This window comes from Theobroma cacao, chromosome 6 (genome assembly GCF_000208745.1).
Source record: "Theobroma cacao cultivar B97-61/B2 chromosome 6, Criollo_cocoa_genome_V2, whole genome shotgun sequence".
Classification (NCBI taxonomy): Eukaryota; Viridiplantae; Streptophyta; class Magnoliopsida; order Malvales; family Malvaceae; genus Theobroma; species Theobroma cacao.
In genome coordinates this window covers 10,366,808-10,390,913 of record NC_030855.1, presented here as the reverse complement: position 1 = coordinate 10,390,913, position 24,106 = coordinate 10,366,808, and the positions used below count along the sequence as shown (strand labels likewise).

Here is a 24,106-nt window from a genome sequence, read left to right as displayed (position 1 = left end):
GATACGTGATGACATATGTGACTGGGTTTTTGAGTTGTGAAATATATAAACTGTTGTTTTCCTTTGACAGGCTGGGTAGTATTATGTTAGCCACGTTATGCTGTCAAAATTTTATTGATTGGTGGGTTATTTAATTAGCCACTGCAGTAGTCGGGTTTCCGTGGACCAACCTATTAGAGGGGCACGGTAAACCCTGTTATATTTACCTTAGTATGAGAGGCGCGGAGGATATCTCCTAAGGTACAATGGAGTTCACTTCACGTTGAACCACCACTTGAGGATGAACTCTGCCAATGCCAAGGGATGGCTAAATTATGTTTTTATGAGTAGTTGTTAACTTAATAACCTTGGCGGACCCGGTTGAATGTCTCGACCAAGGTATCACCGAGTATGATTTTTGGCACGAGCCAAGTTTTTGAGAAAATTATAAGTCGAGATGTGTATTATAATGAAAATGTGTTGTTTTATATATATATGATTTGAAACAAGTACAAAATGTTGTGGATTATGGTATGATGAAAAGTTAACTGTCTCCATTTACTCGGCTTTAGAAGTTAATGATGGACTTTGTTTACTCACTGAGTTTATGAAAACTCACCCTTTCTTTTTAACCATTTCAAGTTCAAGATAGTCTGTAGGCAGTAGATTTCATCAAGGATTTCTTTTGGACTTACTTCCTTGAAAATCGTAGGTCTACCTTCTTGCACACTTTTGGTTATCTCGGGGCCCATATTCCACTGTAGGATAATTTTGAATACTTGGTTTACTGTATCACTATGTGTATGAATTTATTTTGTTCTCACGCTACAAAAATTATTTATGCATAGTTCTATAAAAATTGTTTTATAAGAAAATAGAATATATTATCGAATATTTTTATTTAGTCTCATTAACCAACTTTTCACTCCAAATGGATGATTTAGATTACAAAAATTTATTTGTAATCAAAAATGGATATCTTTCTACCATACGTTGTATTTTTATCAGGTTTCGAAATTTTCAAGTAAAAATGACCAAAATACCCCTGTGTGGTCAAAATTTTATTTTGATTGTTTTCAATCTAAAATAGTTTTTATTCTCTTAAAACTCAAGATTTAGTAACTATTGCTCACAGGGGAAGTGAAAAACTGATGCAAGAGCCTTGCGAGGTTTCGGTTGACATACCGGGTAATGAATATTTACCAAGACTTCGCGGCGGTTGTCACGGGCTCGGAGGGAGTACTGGGTCGTGATACATTGGACAGCGGTTTCGTGTGTTCCTGAGTTGTCTTCAAATTGCACATGCCTTGGTTTGTCGTTGTCGAGCCGTCGGCTGAGCAGATGATGTTTCCTCATTTGTCGGTGGAGCTGCAAACAGAGTCTGGCTATTTTGTCTATTATGACCATAGCTCTTGCATTGTGAACATCTACGTCGTCCGCTGCCTTCCCCAGCTGATAGAATTTTTTTCCTCCTAGGTCTTCCCGCTTTACCTCACTAACTTGGTGGCAAAACGACAATTTGTTGAACATCATAAGGGATGTCCCACTCACTGGGATGCCCAACTAAGCGAATGGGAATCGCATATCCCTCCACCCAAGACCGAGTCTTGTAATAGTTTGAGCAAAATTCAATGGCTGCAAGTTTGCACTTATTGCCAAGGCAATGAAATCACAATTGGCGAACAATGTAAAAAGTCAATTCATCATGCACAAAATAACAAAACATGATTGTTCATACCTTATTGCCCCCATGGCATGCGTGCAAGGGAGTAGATCGGTCTGGAATTCACCGCATGAACACATCTTGGTGGAAAGATTGACCACTTTGTCCTTAGTCTCGCCTATAACTTGAAACTCCACCCGATCGATTGCTTGTATGGAAAAGTGACATGCTTCATTGAATTGTCTGTTCAACAGATCCGTAGCCCAAGGGTTAAGGGGCGTGATCAAATTCAATGCCTCATTGTGCCGGTCATGGAACCAACGTTGAAACATGCCTCTGATGCACTCAATCAATACCATTTTTGGCATTTTTCTTGCATGCCTCAAACAGGAGTTAATACACTCTGCAATGTTGGATGTCATTAGCTTGTATCGCCTTACTAGTGATCGTGCACGTGCCCATCTCTCATGGCCTAATCTCATAAGGCTATCATAAGCAGATTTGCAAAGCTATTTCAGCTGATTCATATGTCTGTTAAAATCGACGAGCCTATAGCAGTTGGTGACCAAGGTGAAAATCGCGGAAACATTTTCGCACTTGAATCTATTTTTAACGTTTTTCCCTAAGTGATAATTGCATAGACCGTTATAAGCGTCCTTGTACACTTTCTCAACTGCATTCTTAATGCCAAGATGCTGATCAGAAATGAACATTGCATTTTCAAGACAACCAATCGCACGACGCAATTGGTTAAGAAACCATGACCAAGACAACCAATCGCACGACGCAATCGATGTGGCTAATGCCAAATGCAAGTGGATATATCTGCTCATTCGCATCTTTGCATACCGCCACAAACAAAATTCCCTTGAATCTGCCTTTCAGATGTGTGGCATCGATAGAGATTACAAGCCACATTACAACACTGAACCCTCGAATACATGACCCAAATGCCCATAAACAATATTTGAATCGTTGTTCCCTATCCGTAGCGACACAGGTGATAGTACCTGGATTTTCATGTTCCAACATATGGAAATACAAGGGGAGGAGTTGGAATGACTCCTCCAAGGGACCAAACACAAGACTCTCCACATACTCTTTTGCTTGCCAGGCCTTACCATATATGCATTGCAATGCCCACTTGCGATTCATCTTTTCCATTATTTCCTTTGGTCTCAATAGGGTTACATAATTTCCTTGCACCCTGGTGGAGATAAGCTCACCAATTAACCTCGCACTCGTAGTTCGGTACCCACTTTGCAAACCATCAATAGTACATGTAGGTACCTTCTGGAACGTCCGAACTTGCCAATATTCTCCATCATGCAACTTTGTTGCACGTAAAGCAAACTTGCATGCCTTCTCCGTACAACCAACCTCAAAACGAGCGTGAAATGACTTTTTAACTCTAACCTCAAAATGCTCTTTTAGTGCCAACATGCTCAAACCTCGTTTCAATTTAGCCTTCAATGAAACACTTTTCTACGATATAAATGGTCGTCCATTGATCTAGATTCCTCACTCCCAACTGTTTGGAAAGATATCATATCTAGCTTGGAAATAATCCATTGACGAGATGCCCCTGTATTTACCCTCTCTTGATCACTGTCATCAGGAGAATGAATGCCATTCTCAAGTGTGATGTCATTCTCATAAAAAAGGTCGACACCCTCAACATCTTCTAATTCAACGATTGTGCCATGGTTGTCCAACTCAACCTCTTCTAACACAACAATTATGGTATGACCTGTACCACCATCTACATTATTGCAATCAGGAATGTCGGTTTGCTCAACCCTATCGTCCTCTGAACGGTCTTCATGTCCCCCGACGTAATCATCTTCATAGTCATCACGCAACTCATCATTCCAATCTGTCATGTCATCCTCTTCAACATCATCTTCAATCTAATCAAATGGATCGTCATCACTCACAACCATCACAGTGTCGTTTGTGAATGACAATGGACCCAATGCATTTATGAGCAACAGTTGTGTTTGTTACAAAGTACCAAGTATTTCATTCGATGCACATTCCAATCAGAATTATGCAGACATCATTTGTAGACGCCTCATGTGTGTGCCAGCCTACTGAAACTTATAAGGATACGTCAAACGTGATTGCCATGGTTGTTTGTTAAGAAATGCACGGTGTGGTATGTCAGAATAATTAACATTCTGTTGTAGGTGATTACTATGTTGGATACCGTGTTCATGTGGAATATCATTTGCATTTCTTGCCTTAACTATCACAAACACAACAACCGCCCTCTCCTCTCATAGAATACTTGCTACATCTTCAGAATCCTTGATAACTGCATGCGAAACCCCTGTGGCATGACTAAGCGATGCATGTAGCTCAATTTCATTATTATGTGAGTTTACCCCAACAACCTCTTCAACCAGCTTCACTAGGCCCGAAAATGACAAATCACTCCCAACACCCTTCACTCGTGTCTCACCATCCTTGTAAATGTCATCAACCCAATGACTAATGTAGGTAATCTAAGCTTCACATTTGGCAAACCGTTGAAATTTAATAGAAAATAAGTGTCACAATCAGTCAATTTATCAAAAATTTCCCCTCAATGCATAAAAATCACTTACGCAATGCCTAAGTCATATTTAGCTTGCAGCAGAAATTTAACAGAAAGTAAATGTCGCAATGTCTAATACACATTCATTCAATGCCTAAAAACTACTGAACAAACGACCCAAAACAAAAGGCAAATTGCACAAGTCACGCGCCACCACTCTCATAATACATAACAACAGGTCACACAATATATCAAAACCAGTCACGCAATACCTAAAAATTTACTGAACAAAAGCCTCAAAACAACACATGAATTGCACAAGTCACGCGCTACCACTCTCGCAATACATAACAACAGGTAATGTAATATATAAAAACTAGTCACACAATGCCTAAAAAACTACTGAACAAAAGTCTCAAAACAACACATGAATTGCACAAGTCAGTCACGCACCGCCAAGCTCGCAACACCTAAGAATAAGTCACTCAATGCCTAATAATAATAAGCCTCAAAATAAGAGGTGAATTGCATAAGTCATGCACCACCAGTCTCGCAATACCTAATAATTAGTCAATTGATGCCTAATATCCACTCACGTTATGCCAACTTAACCAGTCACATACTAGCCCAACGTCATGCAATACATAACAACACGTCACCATAGGTACTCTATTCCATATACATACAAACCACTCACGCAATGTCTCAACAGAAAATATGCATTGCACAATTCACGCACCGCATATAACCCAGTCTCCCAATACCTAATAATAGGTCATGCAATGCCTAACATCCACTCAGGAAGTTATTCAGCATAATATAACTTAAACGAAGAAAATAAAAATAAGAAAAGACATAAGAAAATATATGCTCAATGAAAAGTCTTAAAATTTTATTAATTAGATTCTCTGAAATAAAAAGGAGATGATACAAAAAAATGAACCATAATTCATTTCTTCCTAAGTTCATCTACTATTTGATATATCTCGGCGAGAATCTTGTTGTTGCTCAGGATGTCAGCCTCCAGTTCAAAAGTCCTGGCCATCAGCTTGTCGATAAAGGCGTGCATCTCTTATTGGAATATCTCCAGCTTCTCCCTCAAAGCATCTCTTCCTCTTCGAAGGCTGCCTCTTCCCCATTATCGACTCTTGGATCTCTGAAGGCCATTTTACAATAATCTGAGATTGATTTAGATAATTGAATTTCATTTAAATGGTTAATGGTTCCCTTTATTTATAGGCATGAATATTGACTCTTCATTTTCTACACCCATATAAGTGCAATGAAGGGGGGCTGAATTGGTTATTAAGTATATGTTCGGCCTAGCGTTTCATCTTATCTACCTCTTAAAAGCAAAAGCCAGGCCAAACATCATTTTTCAAGAAATTCTTAATAAAAAGCAGCTTAAAGGTTTTCTCTCTTTTTCACTAATCAAAAGGATTTTAATGTTACATATATATCGTTTCCTCTTTTCTCTTCTTGTTTCTTAATTTAAGCATCATGGTCTGATTGCTTGGTAGACCAACCAAAATCTAATATTATTGCTACTATACAAGTCTGAAAATTGTTCCATTTCTTTATTGATTTCTTTGATTTTAACATCTAAAATTATATATAAACTTCAAGCATTACATTACGGCTTATTAGGTTATTGAAGATGACACTCAATATCCTTTATGGTAATTTTAATCGAAATTACAGCTTATATAATTTATTTTGTCAAACAGTTTACTAAACAGTTTTAGCCTATTTCTCTTCTAATTTTACACAATTTGTTATTAAGGGGGCTGAATCAGTGGATAATCACCTTTGGCATTAGGTAGATAAAGTCACACAATGCCTACAAACAGGTCACGCAATGCTCAAGAAATATTCAATCACGTAATATTCAGTCACGTAATGCCTATAAACAAGTCACGCAATGCTCAACAAATATTCAGTCACGTAATGCCTATAAACAAGTCACGCAATGCTCATCAAATATTCAGTCACATAATTTTCAAGCACCTAAAGCCAAATAAACAGGTTACGATTCCTAATATCCAGTCACACACCCTAACATCTAGTGACTCAATGCCAAACAAATATTCACGCATCGCCTATAAACTGATTGATTTTGCTACTCCTAGCCAAATTTAAGTTTCCAAACTCATATAATTTACCCATCAACTTTTGCGTTCTATGAATAACCCTCAATAAACCCAAGAACCCATAACAAATACCTTGATGTCATCTCTGCACTTTGGGATCCTGAGAAAGTTGTCTGCCAATATAGACCTCGATGGCGTTGGAGAGCTAGACGGCCAGATATATACCCCGATGCCGTTGGAAAGATGGGCGGAGGGATAGCTAAATCTAAATCAAGATTTAATTTTGGAATTTTTAGCTGAATGGTGGGAGAGCAGAAAGAAAGAAACCGAAACGCACCTTCATTTGGATTATTTGGTTTAAAGGGTATTCTTGTCAAGTAGTGTCAAAAATTGGCAAAAAAAAGTTAAAATTATAGAGACGGTCATTTTTAAAGTGACCTTACTACGAAGGTCATTTTTAAAGTGACCTTACTACGAAGGTCATTTCTCACAATTTTCACTAAATAAAATAAGATTGATGAATTTGAAAGCCTTACGTGGGCTTCGCGAACTGTGTCCATTAGGCTTTCATGCTAGTCATGGCCTGAAATTGGGTTGTGCAATGATGAAACACTTGATGTGTGTGATGCTTAATAATAGAAATGATGTGATTATATAAATGATGGATAAGGCTTGCTTGAGTCTAGTGGGCTATACCCACATAAGTCCTTATGTCAATTATGGCCCACTAAAAAACGAGTCGTGATATTATGCATACTAAAACCTATTCTTGAGTAATTGTCCTTCTGACTTTATAGATAGAGCTTTCACAATTCATTTTGAGATGAAAAGATTTCCAAAGCAAAAAGAAAACATAAATATTTTCTATCTTAGTTTCTCTCTAATTCTCTTATACTTAGTACTTCTACACCATTTTTATTCAACCTTGCTCTACTACTCACCTATTCTCTTTCACTTACCATAACACTAAGTACTTCAGGGACTATTCCAATTTTCTTCTCCAATGCCTCTAATACATCTTTTTATTCATTTGCAACTCTTTTTCTCTCCTTATCAAAAGACCTTTACACAACCTTATTAATAATATAAGAAGTCAAATATATATATATATAGATATGTGTGTGTGTGTGTATAAGATATAGATATAGGTATTACATATCACACATACTATTATTCATATGTATTCTCTGTGTGGTTTATATATATATATATAATTGTATAATATTGTGCCGGGGTCAAAATAGAAGAGAAAATTCCAAATTAATGAGGTATGGCAAAGGGAGATTGGAACGATTTGACTTGTCACGTTTGGGAACATATAGCAAGCAAAATAAGCAATCAAACTCAAGTAAAGCAGCTCCATGCGCAGCTGATTCAAAATTCCCTCCACCACCATTACTCCTGGGTGGCGCTGCTCATCAACGCCTGCATGCGTCTGCGCGCCCCACTTTCCTACACCCGCACAATTCTCCATTATTCCACGGCCACGCCTTCCCCCGATGTCTATGCCTTTATTTCTGCGCTCGAATACTACTACACTCTTCCTGTTTGTAAAGAGCAGGAAGTTGCCTCTCTGTGTCATCAACTGCTAGCAAGCACCAACAAGCCCGCTGCTCTTTATCCTATTCTGATAAAATCATCCGTCAAAGCTGGCATTTTGTTTCATTCCCATCTTGTTAAATTGGGTCATCATCATGATCCTCATACGCGCAACGCCCTCATGGATTCTTATGCCAAATTTGGCCCAATTGAGGCGGCTAGGAAGCTGTTTGATGAAATGCCTGGGAGAATGGCTGAGGATTGGAATTCCATGATCTCTGGGTACTGGAAGTGGGGTAAGGAAGCTGAAGCATGTTGTCTCTTTAACTTGATGCCTGAGAATAAGAGGAATGTTGTTACTTGGACTGCGATGGTTACTGGCTCTGCCAATATGAAGGATTTGATCACTGCAAGAAGGTATTTTGATCGGATGCCACGCAGAAATGTGGTTTCATGGAATGCAATGCTCTCTGGTTATGCTAAAAATGGTTTTGCGAAAGAGGCTTTGCATTTGTTTCTTCATATGATAAAAGCTGGGGATGGGATTGAACCCAATCAAATCACATGGGTCGCTGTCATTTCTTCATGTTCATCGCTTGCCGATCCTTGCCTTGCAGACTCAGTTGTCAAATTTCTTGACAAGAAGAAGATTCAGTTAAATTCTTATCTCAAAACAGCCTTGCTTGATATGCATGCAAAGTGTGGGAATCTTGAGACAGCTCAGAAAATTTTTGATGAGTTTGGTGAGCACAGGAGTTGTACTACATGGAATGCCATGATTTCGGCGTACATGAGGTTTGGAAATTTGGCTTTAGCTAGAGAGCTCTTTGATAAAATGCCTGTAAGGAATGTTGTCTCATGGAACTCGATGATTGCTGGTTTTGCCCAAAATGGGCAGCCTGCAATGGCAATTCAGCTCTTCAAAGAAATGATTGCTACTACAAATTTGAAGCCAGATGAGGTAACTATGGTTAGTGTTATCTCAGTTTGTGGACAGCTTGGGGCTTTAGAAATGGGAAATTGGGTTGTCAATTTCATTGTTGAGAACCAGATCAAGCTGAGCATTTCAGGTTACAACACTTTGATTTTCATGTATTCAAAATGTGGGAGCATGAAAGATGCTGAAAGGATATTCCAAGAAATGAAGATAAGAGACACTATTTCATACAATGCGCTGGTTTCAGGATTTGGAGCTCATGGTCGTGGAATTGAAGCTGTGGAACTAATGTCTAGGATGAGAAAAGAAGGTATTGAGCCAGACCATATTACTTATATTGGTGTCCTTACAGCATGCAGCCATGCAAGATTATTGAAAGAAGGTCGCAGGGTATTTGAATCAATAAAATTTCCAGCTGTAGACCACTATGCGTGTATGGTCGACTTGTTAGGTCGAGTGGGTGAACTAGATGAAGCAAAGAGATTGATTGATCATATGCCAATGGAACCACATGCGGGAATTTATGGCTCTCTTCTTAATGCTAGCACAATTCACAAAAGAGTTGAACTTGGGGAATTTGCAGCTAATAAGCTCTTTGAGCTTGAACCCAGTAATTCAGGAAATTATGTTTTGCTATCGAATATATATGCTTCGGCTGCGAGGTGGGGCGATGTGGACTGGGTCAGAGAAGCAATGAGAAAATTAGGAGTGAAGAAGACAACAGGTTGGAGTTGGGTGGAACATGATGGTAAAGTGCATAAGTTCATAGTGGGAGATAGGTCACATGAGCGCTCAGATGATATCTATAGGCTATTGGAAGAACTGTGTAGGAAAATGGGAAGGCTAGGATACATAGCGAATAAGAGCTGTGTACTAAGAGATGTTGAAGATGAAGAAAAGGAAGAGATGGTGGGCACTCACAGTGAGAAATTGGCTGTTTGTTTTGCTCTTCTTGTTAGTGAAGTGGGGGCTGTTGTTCGAGTGGTGAAGAATCTAAGAGTTTGCCAGGATTGCCATACTGCTATGAAGATGATCTCTATGTTGGAAGGAAGGGAGATAATTATGAGGGATAATAACAGGTTTCACCATTTCATTGATGGGCAATGTTCTTGCAGAGATTATTGGTGAGGAAGGAAACAGAATTCTTTTATGATCATGCCATGATGCCAGCAAGTTTTATGTGATTGTGCTGATTGACATTAAGCATAGAAGAAATGACTTTGACATGCTACTGCAGCCGTGTCTCTATCTAGGTAATTGGTTTCAACTCTGTTCCTTATCATTTCTTCTAGAAACTTGAAATATGTGGCAGATCATTTAGCATCTGTATATTCAAATACCTAGTCCTGCATTTAAATAGCAATTCTTTTTCTCCTTTTTCATGTAAGAGCAATCTGTCATTTGGTTTTTTGTCAACTTCAATTCATTTTAAGTAATGCATGGCTAATTATAAGGAGACTCAACTTCAAATTTTAAGGTCTAAGCAGCTTACCATTTTTCAGGTTAGAAAGATATTGGCTTTCAGCCTTCTCTTAGTCAGAGACACCCAAAAAAAGAAAAAAGCAATTTCCGCAGAATGTGCCTGCATCCTGCATTCCATCACTGTGACACGTAACTAGCTACCCCTATATACTTGTTTGATAGGATTTAGGATATCCTCTTGTTCTCTATAATGTCCTTCAAAGGAATAAATGCAATTCCCTGCATTATTATTTGTCAACTGCTAATATAGGTTAGCACCTTTAAAAATATCTGAATTAGTTTTCTATTACAATGAATGATGTTGCATCATTTAAGAACTTGACATAGAATGAAGCTTTTGTTGAATAGGTCTTGTTGCAATGATGTAGAATGAGTTTTAGCATTACAACTGATTAATACAACAGCAGAGAATCTGATTGTTTGGCATCGCAATCACTCAGGAGAATATATGGTAAAGTCAGGGTACAGTTGTGTGATGGACAGCTTGATTATACAGGGGAAAGGAGAGGCAAGTTTTGGCGAGAGAATCCAGTTTCGAAGAGTATACGAAGATCAAGTGTTCCCAGCAGAGTGAGGATTTTTTTTTGTGCAATGCAGCATTGCCATTACATATTCTTCCTACTATATTTAATCTGAGATCAAGGCTTCTGCTTATTAAAAAAAAAAAATTGTTTATTCTCCCAAGAATTCAAAGACAACAATGCATACTTTGAAAATTCGTAGATCAGCTGAGAAGGTTTGGCTTTCCTGCAAGGAAGAGTTAAAGGTTACTAATAGTTGGCCAACAAGTAATGCAGGAATGGATCCAAGAAACTTGCTCCCATTTAGCAGAGCCGAAATTTGATCTGTTTCTTTTTTTCCGGTGGTTCCATGGACTATGCGAAATCCTAAAAAGGCATCACCATGGGAGTGGATAGGGAATCAAGTTCAGATTCTTTGATTTGAATGGTTTTCTGGAGGCACAGTTGAAGTCAGGAGGCAGTAGAGCAAAGCTGAAGAGATGGAGCACACGTCAAGGTGATATGCCGAAATTAATTTGATTGAGCTCCGAATGGTGGCTATTAGGAACAGTATAGGGGAAGGGGTAGGTTTGTCAGCAGCTAAGAAGTTGAGTATTAGTTACCGTATGTTGCAGAACTTAGAGCAGCGGAGGAGGCTATGAGAAACAAAATAGTGGAGGGTGATTCAGCTCAGGTCTCTTTAATGAATGGAGGAAGACCACCCAGCTGCAGCTGTTAAGAAGTTCTAATTCAATTCATGTCTTACATGAGTGTAGAAGTGTGAATGATGAAGCTCACCGCCTACCAAAGTATGTGCTTCATCATGCAGATGATTTTGTGGCGTGGATTGACCAACTCCGGACTTTAGTAGTCACGAGATTATTCAACTTGCTACGTCCACTGTCATATATTTTTTTTATTTAAATGAAATATAAATAAATTGAGAAAGTTGCCATGTGGCACTCCCATGGAACTCCTCAACCCACGTTTTATAGATTGATATAAATCATAATTTTTTTAAAAAAAAATATTTAGAACAAAAGAGGAAAATAAAATAAAAGTAAAAAATCAAAGTATTAAGAAAAAAATTATTTTTTTCATTTTTTATCATGCCCTTTTTATCTAATTAAATGGTTTATATTTATTTTTTAATTTTCCTAATTACTTTTCTACATTTAGAATTGAGTTTTGGAAAGCTACCACATGACAGTCTCAAAATCAGTTTTAATAGAATGTAGCTAAAATATAAATTTATCTATGTTCCTCTTTTTTAAGAGAAAAAAATGAAAAACAAAAAAAATAAAAAAAAAGATAGAAATACAGTAAAACTTTGATAAATTAATACTCAATAAATTAATAACCTCGATTAAATAATTTTTTGATCGGTCCAACTTGGAACCAATGCGGTAAATTAATAATTGACTAAATTTATAAGATAATATATTTTAAAATATATATATAGGTCTTACTTGATATATAAATTAATAATTTTCTTATACATCAAAATTATATATATATATACACCTAACTCAATTAGGAAGATTTTGTAAAATATGACTATAATATTACTTGTTTCTTCTCAAAAGTGATGTCTTATTGGATCTCATCTTTAACTCTACTTAGTGCATTAAGAAGTTCTGGTTTAGTATTCTTATATTACAAGAGAAAATTGATATTGGCTGATAAATACTTGATCTCGTGATCGTATTCAATGCTGTTGCTTAGCTCACTTGTAAGTTAAATTTTTCTGATACACAATGTTGCAATTGCTTTTTGGTGCAATTTAGATTTTTTATATTGTATTTTACATAATGTTTTACGCATTTCATTTGTCATTGTTGATTACTTTACACCTTTGAGATGAGAAGCCATTATATTTAGTTTTACAGTTTGTGATATTATGTATTCTTTTTATAGATATTTTTACTTAACTCAATGTTCATGAAGTATATTAATTAAATATATATCGAATGTAATTTTAGTTTATTGTAAAGATAGATAGATTCATAACTTCTATTTAAAAACACTAATTACATTTATGAATTTATTTTGATTAAACAAATGATAATTCGTAATTCGATAATATTTGTATAATAACAATGCACAGTACACAATACATATATTAAGTTTAATATTTAAAAAAAAAGAATATCTTAATATATTAATTTTTTATTGATTAATGTATAAATTAATAAATTATTAATTTATCGATTAATTTATATCTTGATTAATTAATAAAATTTCATGGTCCAAAAGTATTAATTTATAAAAATTTCACAGCAAAATAATTAATCAATTGAGTTGGGAGATTGCCACGCGGCTGTTCTCCTACCCAACTTTCTCAGTATAAAACAAAAGAGTTAATTCAAAAAAATTAAAAATGCAAAATATTAATAAAAGAAAGAGAGTTATTTTTTAAAATATATATGCAAAGAAATATAAAAACCAGTGTCATCCACATAGACGCCACATATGCACTATTTATTGCCATGTCAATTTTTTGTTACTCAACCCATTCCAACTGTATCAAAAAAAAAACTAATGTAATTAAAATTATTATAATTATTTAGGATTGAACAGTAAATTTTAAAAATTTAGGATTGAAATTAAGAAACATATAATTATTAGGAATAAAACTGTAATTATTTTAAAATTTTATCTTTATGACATCAAGAATTAAAATTGAAAATGTACCTTAAACCCTAAACTCTAAACCTTAAACTCTAAATTTTAATTTAAATTAAATAATTTAATTAAAATTAATAAAATTTGATTCGATCCATAATCATATGTTCAAATTGAACTTGATTATTAGGTCATATTGAACTTTTATCTCTTATAATATCTTAATTTCACACTATGACTATTCCAAACTTTGTATTTAAAATCACTTATTTGTATTTTAAAATTATAATATAAAAATATATTCACTCACTTTTATTAAAAAAACTCATGTTCACATATAATACAGATAATCGAGAAATTAATTTATATTATATATATGTATACATATAAAAGCATAAATGTTGGTAAAATTTTTTATCAATGGAAAAGACTTTACTTTTTAATATATTTCTATATTATTATTTTAAATAATTTAATTATTAATTGATATTAAGATTTGTCTTATAAATAAAAAAAAATTCTAGTTTTATTGGATTACTACTTTCCTTTAAAGAATAAAATACTTTGAAAGGAATACTAACTTATAATATGCAGTTGTTAATAATATTAAATTATATATAATGATATAATTTTATCCAAAATAAATTTTACTAGATACAAACTCCTAATTCTATTATATGTCTTCATAAATATCCGAATAGCTAATATGATAATTAATTACGATATTTATGTTTTTCTGACATGTGGTTTATATTAATTCTTAATTGTATATAATATTTTATCACTGTTAAATTAAAATAAAATTTAAATAATTTATATTTCAAAAATTATATTTTTAAAATTTATATTCTAAAATATATTAAAAAACAATTATTCACTTGCAAGGTGCATAGTCATAAATAAAGTATACGTAATAATACAATGAAAACACTTTTAATTAACAAAAAATAAATTTTTTTCTTAATATTTCTAAAGTACCATTTTAATTAGTTTTAGTCAAAGTTTTTAGCTAATAATAGGATTTATCTTCCGTATGTAAAAGAATTATAATCATATTAAAATACTTAAACAATAGAATGATTAATCAAAATTTCAATTCTTTTACTTTAAAAATAAATAAAGGAATAAGTGTAATAATTCCTAATTGTATTGAAAACTTAATAGCTAACGGATTCAATTCAAGTACCGTCTACATATCTCGTTTGGCTACGGCCACTAACACCGTTGTTCATCAAGCAATTAGATTATTTGGTTGATATTTTTGTTATTTGCTGTATTTATTTTGGTTTTTATTTATTTAGTTTGTTTATTTTTTGTAAAAATATTAGTAAAAATATGAATCAAATGAATCAAAATTTTTTTGTCTTTCTAAACACAACTTTGTATGTATAAAAAAAAGTTAGTGTAGTCTGATGATATGTGAATTATTAAGAATTTTGTGATTGACACAAGAGAAGAACATGACAAGAAGTCAACACAGAAAAATTTTACAACATACAACAAATTAATTGATCCAACTAAAGTTGACAAAGCTGATCCAAATCTAAAATACGTCCTTAAATTTAAATCCATTCTAACTCAGTTTGATTAAAATATCTCAACAATTCGGACTCGAAAAGACTTGAAAACTAAAGAACTCAAATAAAAAAAATTCAAGCCCAAATGATTTGAATAATTAACTTGAAATTACTCAAATCGTTCATGTTGAATTTGATTTGACTTAAAAAAATCAGCATATTGAATCTCAAATGATCCGAACTTAAATAACTCAAATATCAAATGAGAATTATCTTAACCAAAAATAACACGAAATTGAAAATAACTCAAATTTTTTTTAATACAAAATGACTTGATCCAAAATAACTTAAGTTTGCTTTCAGCACAAAATGATTGGACTTGAAATCGCCACGACTCACCTAATGCTAACTTATTTTACTGAGAATGTAATTGTTGGAAATATGATTGCTAAGAATATCGCTTTTGCAGCGTTTGGTAAAACATTAAAAAATAATAATGGCAAGAATGTGATTACTAAAGAGATGAATGGTAGTGTATGATTTGGAAGCACTTTACATATAATTTTTTAACTTTTCAACTATCTCCCTTAAAATAATAAATAATAACTTAACAAAGATAACATAATATTTGAATATTAATTATTTAAATATTAACATATGTGAAATTACAAAATATTTATTTTTAATAAATTACTTAAGTTTTAAAGATTAAATTAGTCAATTTAAATTATTTTATAAATAAATTAGTTAATTAATTAATTTAATTAGTTTAAAATAATTAATCAATTAATATTAATCACATATTTGGCATTTGATGTGGGAGTAAATCATTGTTAAATCTGAACTGTTGAAGAGAGGATTAATTTCGCCTAACCAATTAATTTGGGTTATATGTAAACAAGTGTTAGAAATTGTAAGACATCTTTGCTGTACTTGTTCTTGAGACATGGAAAATTTGGTGTATGTGGTGTAAGGAGTGGGGAATTGAATGGGTTTCTCACAATAATCTGAAAATCATTTTTTCACGCATGGATATTAATGTGCTGGCAAGGTGAGAAACACAAGTTATGGATGTCCGCTTTTTATGCAATTATTTGGTCCATATAGTTGTTTCGAAATGAAATAATATTTAATGGTAAGGTGTGAGATTATGATATTATTAAGATATGAGGGTTCTGATAGAGTTGAAGGCTAGATGGCCTGATTAAAGAGAGCAGATGGGAGATATCTTTAAATGGCTCAATTTGGTTATAATGATGTAGAGAAAAGCTGATATTCGTGGACTTACTGTGGATGGATCTGAAGGAGGGTGATTGAAATTTAATACGGATGGAGCAGCTTTGGGAAGCTCTGGTAAAGCAGGAATCGGTGGCATTTTGAAAGATCATTGTGGTGCAAATAAATTGGTCGATAAGGGTGACGCTAACTTTGCTGAAATTAGAGGCATTGTTGATATTTTCTAGCATGAGAATCAGTGGTAGTTCAAGGCTATGGATTGAGAGTGCTTCTAGTAATGTTGTGCCGTAGTTTAATAGACCACGAGAAGCTCCATGTAGGTTTTGGAACTTGTTAGTTCAAATCAAACAATTGAAGGGGCTGCTAATTCAGTGTAAGGTCACACATGTGTTTAGAGACGCAAATTAAGAGGGATAAATAGGAATGAAACATTGCTGCGTTGTGAGTTCTATGTGACGTATTGTCAAGGGTTGTAGTTTGCGTTGAAGTCTTGTTGGTTCTAGTCCCTGGCGTTGAGGTAGTTCTGTTCAATCCCAATTCTCTTGGAGTACTCGAGACACACGACGTTGGATATTGTGAGCAGCTTTGTTATATATATAAACACGGTTGTCTGGATCCGGACAGTGCCAGGTTTTGCTGAATTAAGTGCAAGACTCCTGCAGATTCTGGACATATAAGTTGACGGAGATTGTTGTTTGCAATTGAGTTTGAATTGCGTGTGGGATTAGATTCATAGCTGATGGGATTCTTATTCAGCGGTTATGAGTTTGAGAGGCTCTGCCTCTCCATGCATCTAATATGCCGAGTTGGATGCTTTTGGTTTGGGCTTCTCACTTTATTTTTTCTTTCTTGTTTGTATTTGTACTCGTAAAGTCAAGTCATTTTGACTTTGACAATTAGTAAATCAAATTTACATTTTTTTTAAAAATAATCACACATTTTACTTTAAAATTTATATGTGCAATTTATCAATTATACATTTAATTATTTTTATTTTATTCAACAAATAAAATTAATTTTTTTTTTACACGTAGAACTCCAATTCTCTTTTTCTTTTCTTCTTCATTTTCCTTTTGTTCTTTTCCCTCCTTCCTCCTCTCACCCATCATCAGACTCCGCAGTACATCACCAGAAAAAGTGCACTGGGGAGGATACTAAGGCTGGATTTGTAGGGAACCGCGACGAATCGTGGGCTGGTGCTGGAATTAATCTGTTGCTGTTTGCTGATTAACACTCGTTTGGGTTGTCTAATTTTTTATCATCCCTTGTTTTTTAAAGGAGAGATATCGAAATAGTTAACTCAAAAAAGTAGCTCTTTAGTTTTACTGAATCGAAGTTACTGTGCTGTACAGCTTTGTCTTTAATATGCAGGGTGTCTTCTGGGTTTCTACTATCTAGTTCTCTCTCTTTTGTTGATTCTTTAATTTCTCAGAAGGGTATATTTCATTTCCATTTTACTAGTGTTGGGTAATTTATGTAAGGGTAGATTTCCTGGGTTTGGGTTTGATCTAGTGTTGTTACTGTGATAGGATGTGAAATCATGTAATGGATTTATGTATTCCTCTTGCTTATTAAAAAAAAAAAAAAAAGGCCTACAGGTTTGGGTTTGATCGAGTCCATTGGCAGCAAAACAACAGCAATCCCCCAATCAAAATTCCATCGGCAGCATACCAAGACAACAAAGAGAATAAAGACATTAAAACAGAATTCAAGAGTCCAACTTCAATAAGTGATGAACAATCAGATCTGATAGACGATTTGCAAGATCTGAGAATATGAATCACAGATCAACTAACCACCTTCCTCTTAAACCACAAACCACAGCAGATCTGCTACAGAAGAACAATTTGGGAAAAAAAAAACAGAAAAAGAGGTAAAGGAAAGTTACTTTACATCCGCAGTGGAAAGGAATGACATCCCCCTTACCTATTGTAATGTGATTACAATGGGTTTTAGACAAATCAAAGACTGTAATGTGATTACATTCATTTAAAATGCAAAGAATGTTCCCCACATGCAGCATACTAAACGCCAATATGGAGGCAATTTCTCGAGGCCAATATCTGCTCCTGACCTGAAATTCAAATTCTTCAGTTAAACCCGGTTTTGTTCCTCGGGACTTGTTTTATAATTTATACCATCATACAGACCCTCTAACCTTATAGTTAACCATACCATAACCATAAACCACAAGCCAGATTGAGATTAATCTCTTCAAGATGAGAAACAAATCCTAAACAATTCTCCATAACACATTTCTATCATATTCTGACAGGAAAATGACCCATTCCAACAGATGATATTGGCACCACATTAATCTTAGTAAACCAAACAAGGGTAAAAGTAGTGAGTAGAAGAAATTAAGCATCCAGATGAAACTAGAAAACTGCACCAACATATATATATTTATATAATAATTCTAGTTGCCAGCAACAGTTTAAAACACAATTCCCGATAAGAATTAAACAGAGCAGGAGCCAAGAGTAGCAAAACTTAAAATCCCATCTGCAGTTATCGAAATTAATCAACTAAAAGAGGCAACTCTGTTTTACTTCCAAACTGTAACGAAAAAGCTATAAACCTTGTCTGCTTCGTTTAAATTGCTTGAAGTCCAACTTCTGAACCTACTTTTAAACTCTAGCCCTCTTGCTACTGCAACTCGGGCACTTGTACTGCTTGATGTGCTCAGCCTTTGCAGGTGTAATCTTCACACATTTTCCATGGAACCATCTCTCACAGATATCACAACAAATCCAGAATTCATCAGCACCATAGCTATCCCCACATGCCCCACAAGTAGCACCCTGTTCATCATCTTCCTCATCTTCTTCCCCACTCTCATCCTCATCCTTAGATGGTGGAGACATCTTTACCATCTTACTTGGTGGTTCAGATTGACGAGACTGCAAACGGCAGGAATATCAATGTGACATGAAATAAGAGAAGCACATATAAAAGGGAAAACAGAACAAATCAAGTTTAATTTTGAAATTCCTTACCACCTTAGCACTTGATTTGCTTTTGCCACTGCTGTTGTGATTAGCAGATTGTTCCTTTGGCTGCTTAACATTTCCTGTCACAACTTCAAATATGGTTGGAAGATCATTTATCATCTGGAAAAGCCTTTTCCTGAAAAAGAAAAAAAAACAAGTTAGAATAACATTAGCAATATCAAATTGACTACTTTACTGGATAAGGCAATTCTAGGGCCAATTGGTCAAGTTATTGTGAAAGTATCATTTGAGAAAAAGATAAGAAAAACTTGTCAGCAAGGACCATCCCACACCCCCCCTCACACACAAACATAGACAAGATTTGCAACTCTACTCCCTTATGAGAGGGGAGCATGTATGTATTTAATATTTATGCATGCGGGTAAATATGCATGCGTGTCACCAATGCCTAAGATGAGGGGAAAAGGTATTTAATCTTTCTTTTCTTTTATTCAACGAAAGAAAGTTGAAAGAAGAGGATCCTTCGGTTCAATTATAGAAGACTACCCAATGACAAAGAAGCAACAATTGTAGGACTCAAATTAAGGGATAGCAGGTGAAGTGGTATTGTTCTATGCATTCCCAGCAAACAGTGCCTTTCCCTTTTCTCTCACAGCTATCTTTTCCTTATGCTTCCTCACCATATTATTTTTGGTCTGAGATGCTTCCTCGCTGTTGCCACTACACCACTAGAAGAGTGGAACTAAGGTCTCATTTTGCTTCTTTCCCAAAATACAGACTCCAAATTTTTGAGACAAATCCAAAAAAAAAATGTGTAAAATAGTCTCTCCAAAAGCAAGTCCTGTCCTATTAATCGTTAAACAAAGTATGTATACATGCCAATGAGCATTCATTAAGCTATGGCTCCTAAAGTAGGGTCTTATCCTCCCAACTGCAGGACATCACACCTTTAAAGAAAAAACACTATAGCAACAAATAGAGATCTTGTTCCTGTCCGTACAGACCAGAGAACCTGCGACCATCAGGTTGGTCAGTAGCTCTATATGAGCACACATATGCATGTGGCACTTCTTCTCTTTAACAGGAAAAATAATAATTACTGTGTCTGACTGTGTAAGCATTTAGAAGTAACCTAGTCAATTTTTAATTTCAGCAGCATGCAAGATTTTAGTTACCATTACATAATAATAGTCAAGTAGTAAAATGGTATAGAACATCTCATTTAGCATTGTGGCATCCAGTACTCCCACCCAAGACTTAAATTGTGCCCCTGAACTTGGCAAGATGATATTTATACAAAGTGAATGACACAGTCACTCCCTTGGGTGTTTGAAAGTAAGGCCTAGACAACTATGCCATGTCAGCAAGAACAAAAAACAAAAACCAAAATATCTCCCAACTCATCAATTACAAAATTTAAAACAAAAAGGAATGCAAAATTAAGAATAGAAATGAAGTTTAAACAGACTATCCACAACTTTGTACATGTACTATTGCTTCATCCTTCATAAACTTTGTGCTTTAAACGATTGACTAGTCATACTAGTAACTTTCCAAATAAATTTGTAATAAAGTCAATTGACGAAAACTAGGGTACTGGCTTTCTATATTAGTAGACACGAGTATAATGCAATTACCACTAAACTTAAAATAAAACCATGACACTGCAGCAACTAAGCTGTGTAAACTGATGCTCAATGTGGGCATAGTTGACAGTGTAAAAGCAAACATACCTCTCATTCTTGCCAAACCCAAATCGTGCACCAAAATAGAAAGCAACAGCAAGCAACCACGAATCACTGTGAACTGCAACCAATGATAGCCAGTCCTTCTCCTGCATCCCATCCCTAGCAAAGTTTATGCCCAGGGCAGGCTCTGGAAGCTCAGGAGGCACCTCCTCAACAGGCAAGTTAACTTCCCATGTCTCATTTGGAAGTCCATATAGGCATAAGTTCTCCTTCTCTGCAAATAAATTTAATACATTCAGTGAAGAAATGAAAGTCCAGAGTTTTCAAAAAAATAAGCTTGCTGAAATGAATCACAACAAACATACAGCTAGTTATTAACTTTTAAGTCCTTAACAATGCGTCAAGATAGAAATATTCACTGACAGTCTCAAATATATCTAGTAATATTTAAATATACGCATTTAGGAAAATAAATATTAAATTTAATCAAATAGCCATGAGCACCACCATTTCAGTCGTGATTTGTCTAGTAGAATCAGACCCCAAGCTGCTCCTACGAACTGATATTTAAGAATGCAGGATTACATCTAAGATATTTATGCATATCATTATTGTCAAGGAGAGTATTGAAAGCAGCATATTGAAGCCAACAAGTAATTTTCATGCGTAAATGAAGAAAAGCAGACATTTTATTTCCACTCAAAGTTCAGGCTAAGGTATATTCATTAAAAACAGTACATTTATATGACTAAAACAGAAACTCAACCAAATCTCAAGCCATCATGCAAGAAACCATAAATGCAGACATGATAAGCAATTTTGAGTGTAACTATAGAGATGAGCAGTCCATGTACACCACAAAACAAAGACAACTACATTTCTATATGTTCTTATTTGTTCTCCCTTTTGATTCCAACTGTATGATGCCACACTCAAGTTAGAAAAATAAGAGTTTCCCTCTAATTGTTAATGGACCTACACTTTGATGTTTGACACAAGAAATACACATTAACAAAATGTAGTGTGACAAGTAACACAACGAACTAAGTAATAAAAATGTTCAAAATGTTATCAGAATGTAAATGTTAACATCCATGGGAAATTCAAAACTGGAAGAAAACAAAGGCCTGCTTCAAAAGAAACAAATGATAATTGCAAAAATGTTGCCAGTTCAGGCAGTAACATAGGCCAGGTTGATTAACAGAGTAAATAAACCAGGACATGTCGACCCTCATGAAAAGCTAAAGGTGAAGATCAACTGAAAACAAACAGTGCACCACAATGATCATGATTGCTAAGTACTGGGACCTGTTCCAATTAGGTAACCACGTAGAACATGTTATTGTGCAGCTTTCATACCCAGGTTTCAAATTTTCAAGAGGATGAGAATGGACACTGGGCAAAAAGGTTAACTAGAAATAACAGCCCACTTGAAAGAAAAGTAACGCATCCCTATAATTCTATGTAGATTCTTTACGCCTCCACACAAAATTTAGAAACTGGGCAGTTGAAGCAAGTAAATTGTAGCAAATAAATCAATATTTGATATCATAAGAAGCAAAAATCCAGGGGCTGACATAATAAATACTCTGAGAGGACTTAAAACAAGAAAGGTGCTAAAAAGACATGGCTCGCCATGATTGGAATGAAATAGAATTAGGAGTCCTTTACTATGTACTCCAGGTAAAAATGTTGACAGCAATAACCGTGACCTATTTATGTATTAATAAGGCCAAAAAAGGAAATCAAAGAATGACAAGAACAAGTAAAAGAATGACTAGTACTAAAGAAGTTAAAGAATTTATCTGATCAGGCAGCCATGATGCAAGAAAACAAACTTTACTGCTTTCACTAAAATATATTTGACAGTGTGATTATCATTAATTTAAAGCTCACTGCTTTCACTACGAGTCAGCTGCTACGACAGTACAATTGATGTGTTATGCCTTTGACATTCAGAAAATCATGACAGAAAAAGAATGTTGACTGAAAGATTCTAAAAATATTAAACTGAAACAGAGATAGCCTACAGAGTTAAAAAAAAAAGTAGTAGTAGTCCAAAGCACCCTGTTAATGTAAGAAAGAATGCCAGAAAAGAGGGAAAGAGACACGCAGTCAACGCTGCACCTAAAATAGTATAAAGAAAAATGGAAAAACCAAAGATTACCCACCAGGATCACACTGTTGATAGAACTTGTCAACCTCTGCAAAAAGAACCCAAATATGAGGAAAACAACCCATTAACCGAATTTGTTTGTAATTTTGAAAACAAAAATTACAAAAAAAAAAAAAAACAGGGACGAAAGAAAGGCGAACGAACCAGCGGTGAGAGCCTTAATCAAGCCAGCTCGTCTGCCCTTGAAGTCGTTGAAGACCTCTTCTACCGTTCTCGGTATTGGATGTGGTGTCCCTTCCATTCGCTTTTCTCAATTTCTCTTTAACGTTTCCCTCACTAACTCAAATCCTTAATCCCCCTCTCTCCCTCTCTCTATGTATATATTTGAATATAATAAATGGACAAGTATATAAAGGGCGTACGTGGACAAAATACAAATATAAGGGACTTCCGAATAGAATTTGGGAACAGCGAATCAGAATTGAAGGAACATCTGAATTAGGGTTTTCGTCGTAGGGTTTGCAGGCCGTGAATAGGGGTGGATTTGGGGAATTGGGGATTTTACTTCAATTAATATTATATATACTTTGTGAAAGAGAGGAGGAGACGGATAACGGAAACTAAAGCCAATTTTAGACCAAAAGATTGAGGGGTTTAAGTAGTGCCTTTGCCTTTGCCTTTGGCTTCTCTCTCTCTCTCTCTCTCTCTTTCCTTCCGAAATTTCTTTTTATTTTTCTTTTTCTATTGTTTTCTATTTCTTCTTCTTTATGTAGGTAGGTTAACTTTGTTTTTAACTTTAATAAAAACACAAACACATACGTACATGAATTTTAAATCTCTACATTCATCTGCGTTGAGTTGGATCTTTGGAAGAATTAATTTCCGGGGGCGATGAAGCAAACACTGTTGGACTTCGCTATCATGGGTTTAGAATATATTTATGAAGAAGGAAATTGCTTGTTTCAAATTTGTAAATGAAAAAAAAAAGGATGAGATTTTCGTTTTTGATATTACAAAAATTGGGGAACATGATGATGGATGGAATGTAGGGATGAGTAAATAATCAAAATCAACTCTGGTATTCAATTCGATTTAGATTAATTTTGTATAGTTTGATTTGGATATTCAAATTATGTATTCGGCTCGATTTGATATTCTAGCTATAAGTAATGAAAATTGAAAACATTCAAATTGATTCAAACTGTATGTTTAATTATCTTTTATATATTACTTTTATTTTC

At 34.8% G+C, this 24,106-nt stretch overlaps 2 protein-coding genes across 6 annotated transcripts; one reads left to right on the top strand and one right to left on the bottom strand.

The window, feature by feature from the left end:
• LOC18595660 (pentatricopeptide repeat-containing protein At1g14470) lies at positions 7,526 to 11,723 on the top strand. Of its 3 annotated transcripts, none has more exons than XM_018122564.1 (2): positions 7,526 to 10,000; positions 10,670 to 11,723. In XM_018122564.1, exon 1 carries the CDS (start codon positions 7,542 to 7,544, stop codon positions 9,873 to 9,875), a length of 2,334 nt encoding a protein of 777 aa, XP_017978053.1. In that variant the 5' UTR covers positions 7,526 to 7,541; the 3' UTR covers positions 9,876 to 10,000; positions 10,670 to 11,723. The 3 variants fall into 3 exon arrangements, with proteins under 3 accessions (XP_017978053.1, XP_007023780.2, XP_017978054.1); XM_007023718.2 differs by having other exon boundaries at positions 10,578 to 11,723; XM_018122565.1 differs by lacking the exon at positions 10,670 to 11,723 and adding an exon at positions 10,250 to 10,569.
• Positions 17,786 to 23,546, bottom strand: LOC18595661 (PHD finger protein ALFIN-LIKE 7). 3 transcript variants are annotated; one of them, XM_007023720.2, is made up of 6 exons: positions 23,070 to 23,544; positions 22,921 to 22,953; positions 20,795 to 21,023; positions 19,107 to 19,236; positions 18,689 to 19,010; positions 17,786 to 18,181 (listed from the first exon to the last, which is right to left on the bottom strand). In XM_007023720.2, exons 1-5 carry the CDS (start codon positions 23,164 to 23,166, stop codon positions 18,738 to 18,740), a joined length of 762 nt encoding a protein of 253 aa, XP_007023782.1. In that variant the 5' UTR covers positions 23,167 to 23,544; the 3' UTR covers positions 17,786 to 18,181; positions 18,689 to 18,737. The 3 variants fall into 3 exon arrangements, with proteins under 3 accessions (XP_007023782.1, XP_017979208.1, XP_017979207.1); XM_018123719.1 differs by lacking the exon at positions 17,786 to 18,181 and having other exon boundaries at positions 18,481 to 19,010; positions 19,110 to 19,236; positions 23,070 to 23,546; XM_018123718.1 differs by lacking the exon at positions 17,786 to 18,181 and having other exon boundaries at positions 18,481 to 19,010.

Coding starts and splice junctions, on each gene's coding strand:
- LOC18595660 (XM_018122564.1), top strand. CDS start 7,542: ATGGCAAAGGGAGATTGGAACGATTTGACTTGTCACGTTTGGGAACAT.
- LOC18595661 (XM_007023720.2), bottom strand. CDS start 23,166: ATGGAAGGGACACCACATCCAATACCGAGAACGGTAGAAGAGGTCTTC. Junction 21,024..22,920: donor CTATCAACAGTGTGATCCTG/GTGGGTAATCTT, acceptor ATTTATTTGCAG/AGAAGGAGAACTTATGCCTA. Junction 19,237..20,794: donor GGGTTTGGCAAGAATGAGAG/GTATGTTTGCTT, acceptor TTTCTTTTTCAG/GAAAAGGCTTTTCCAGATGA.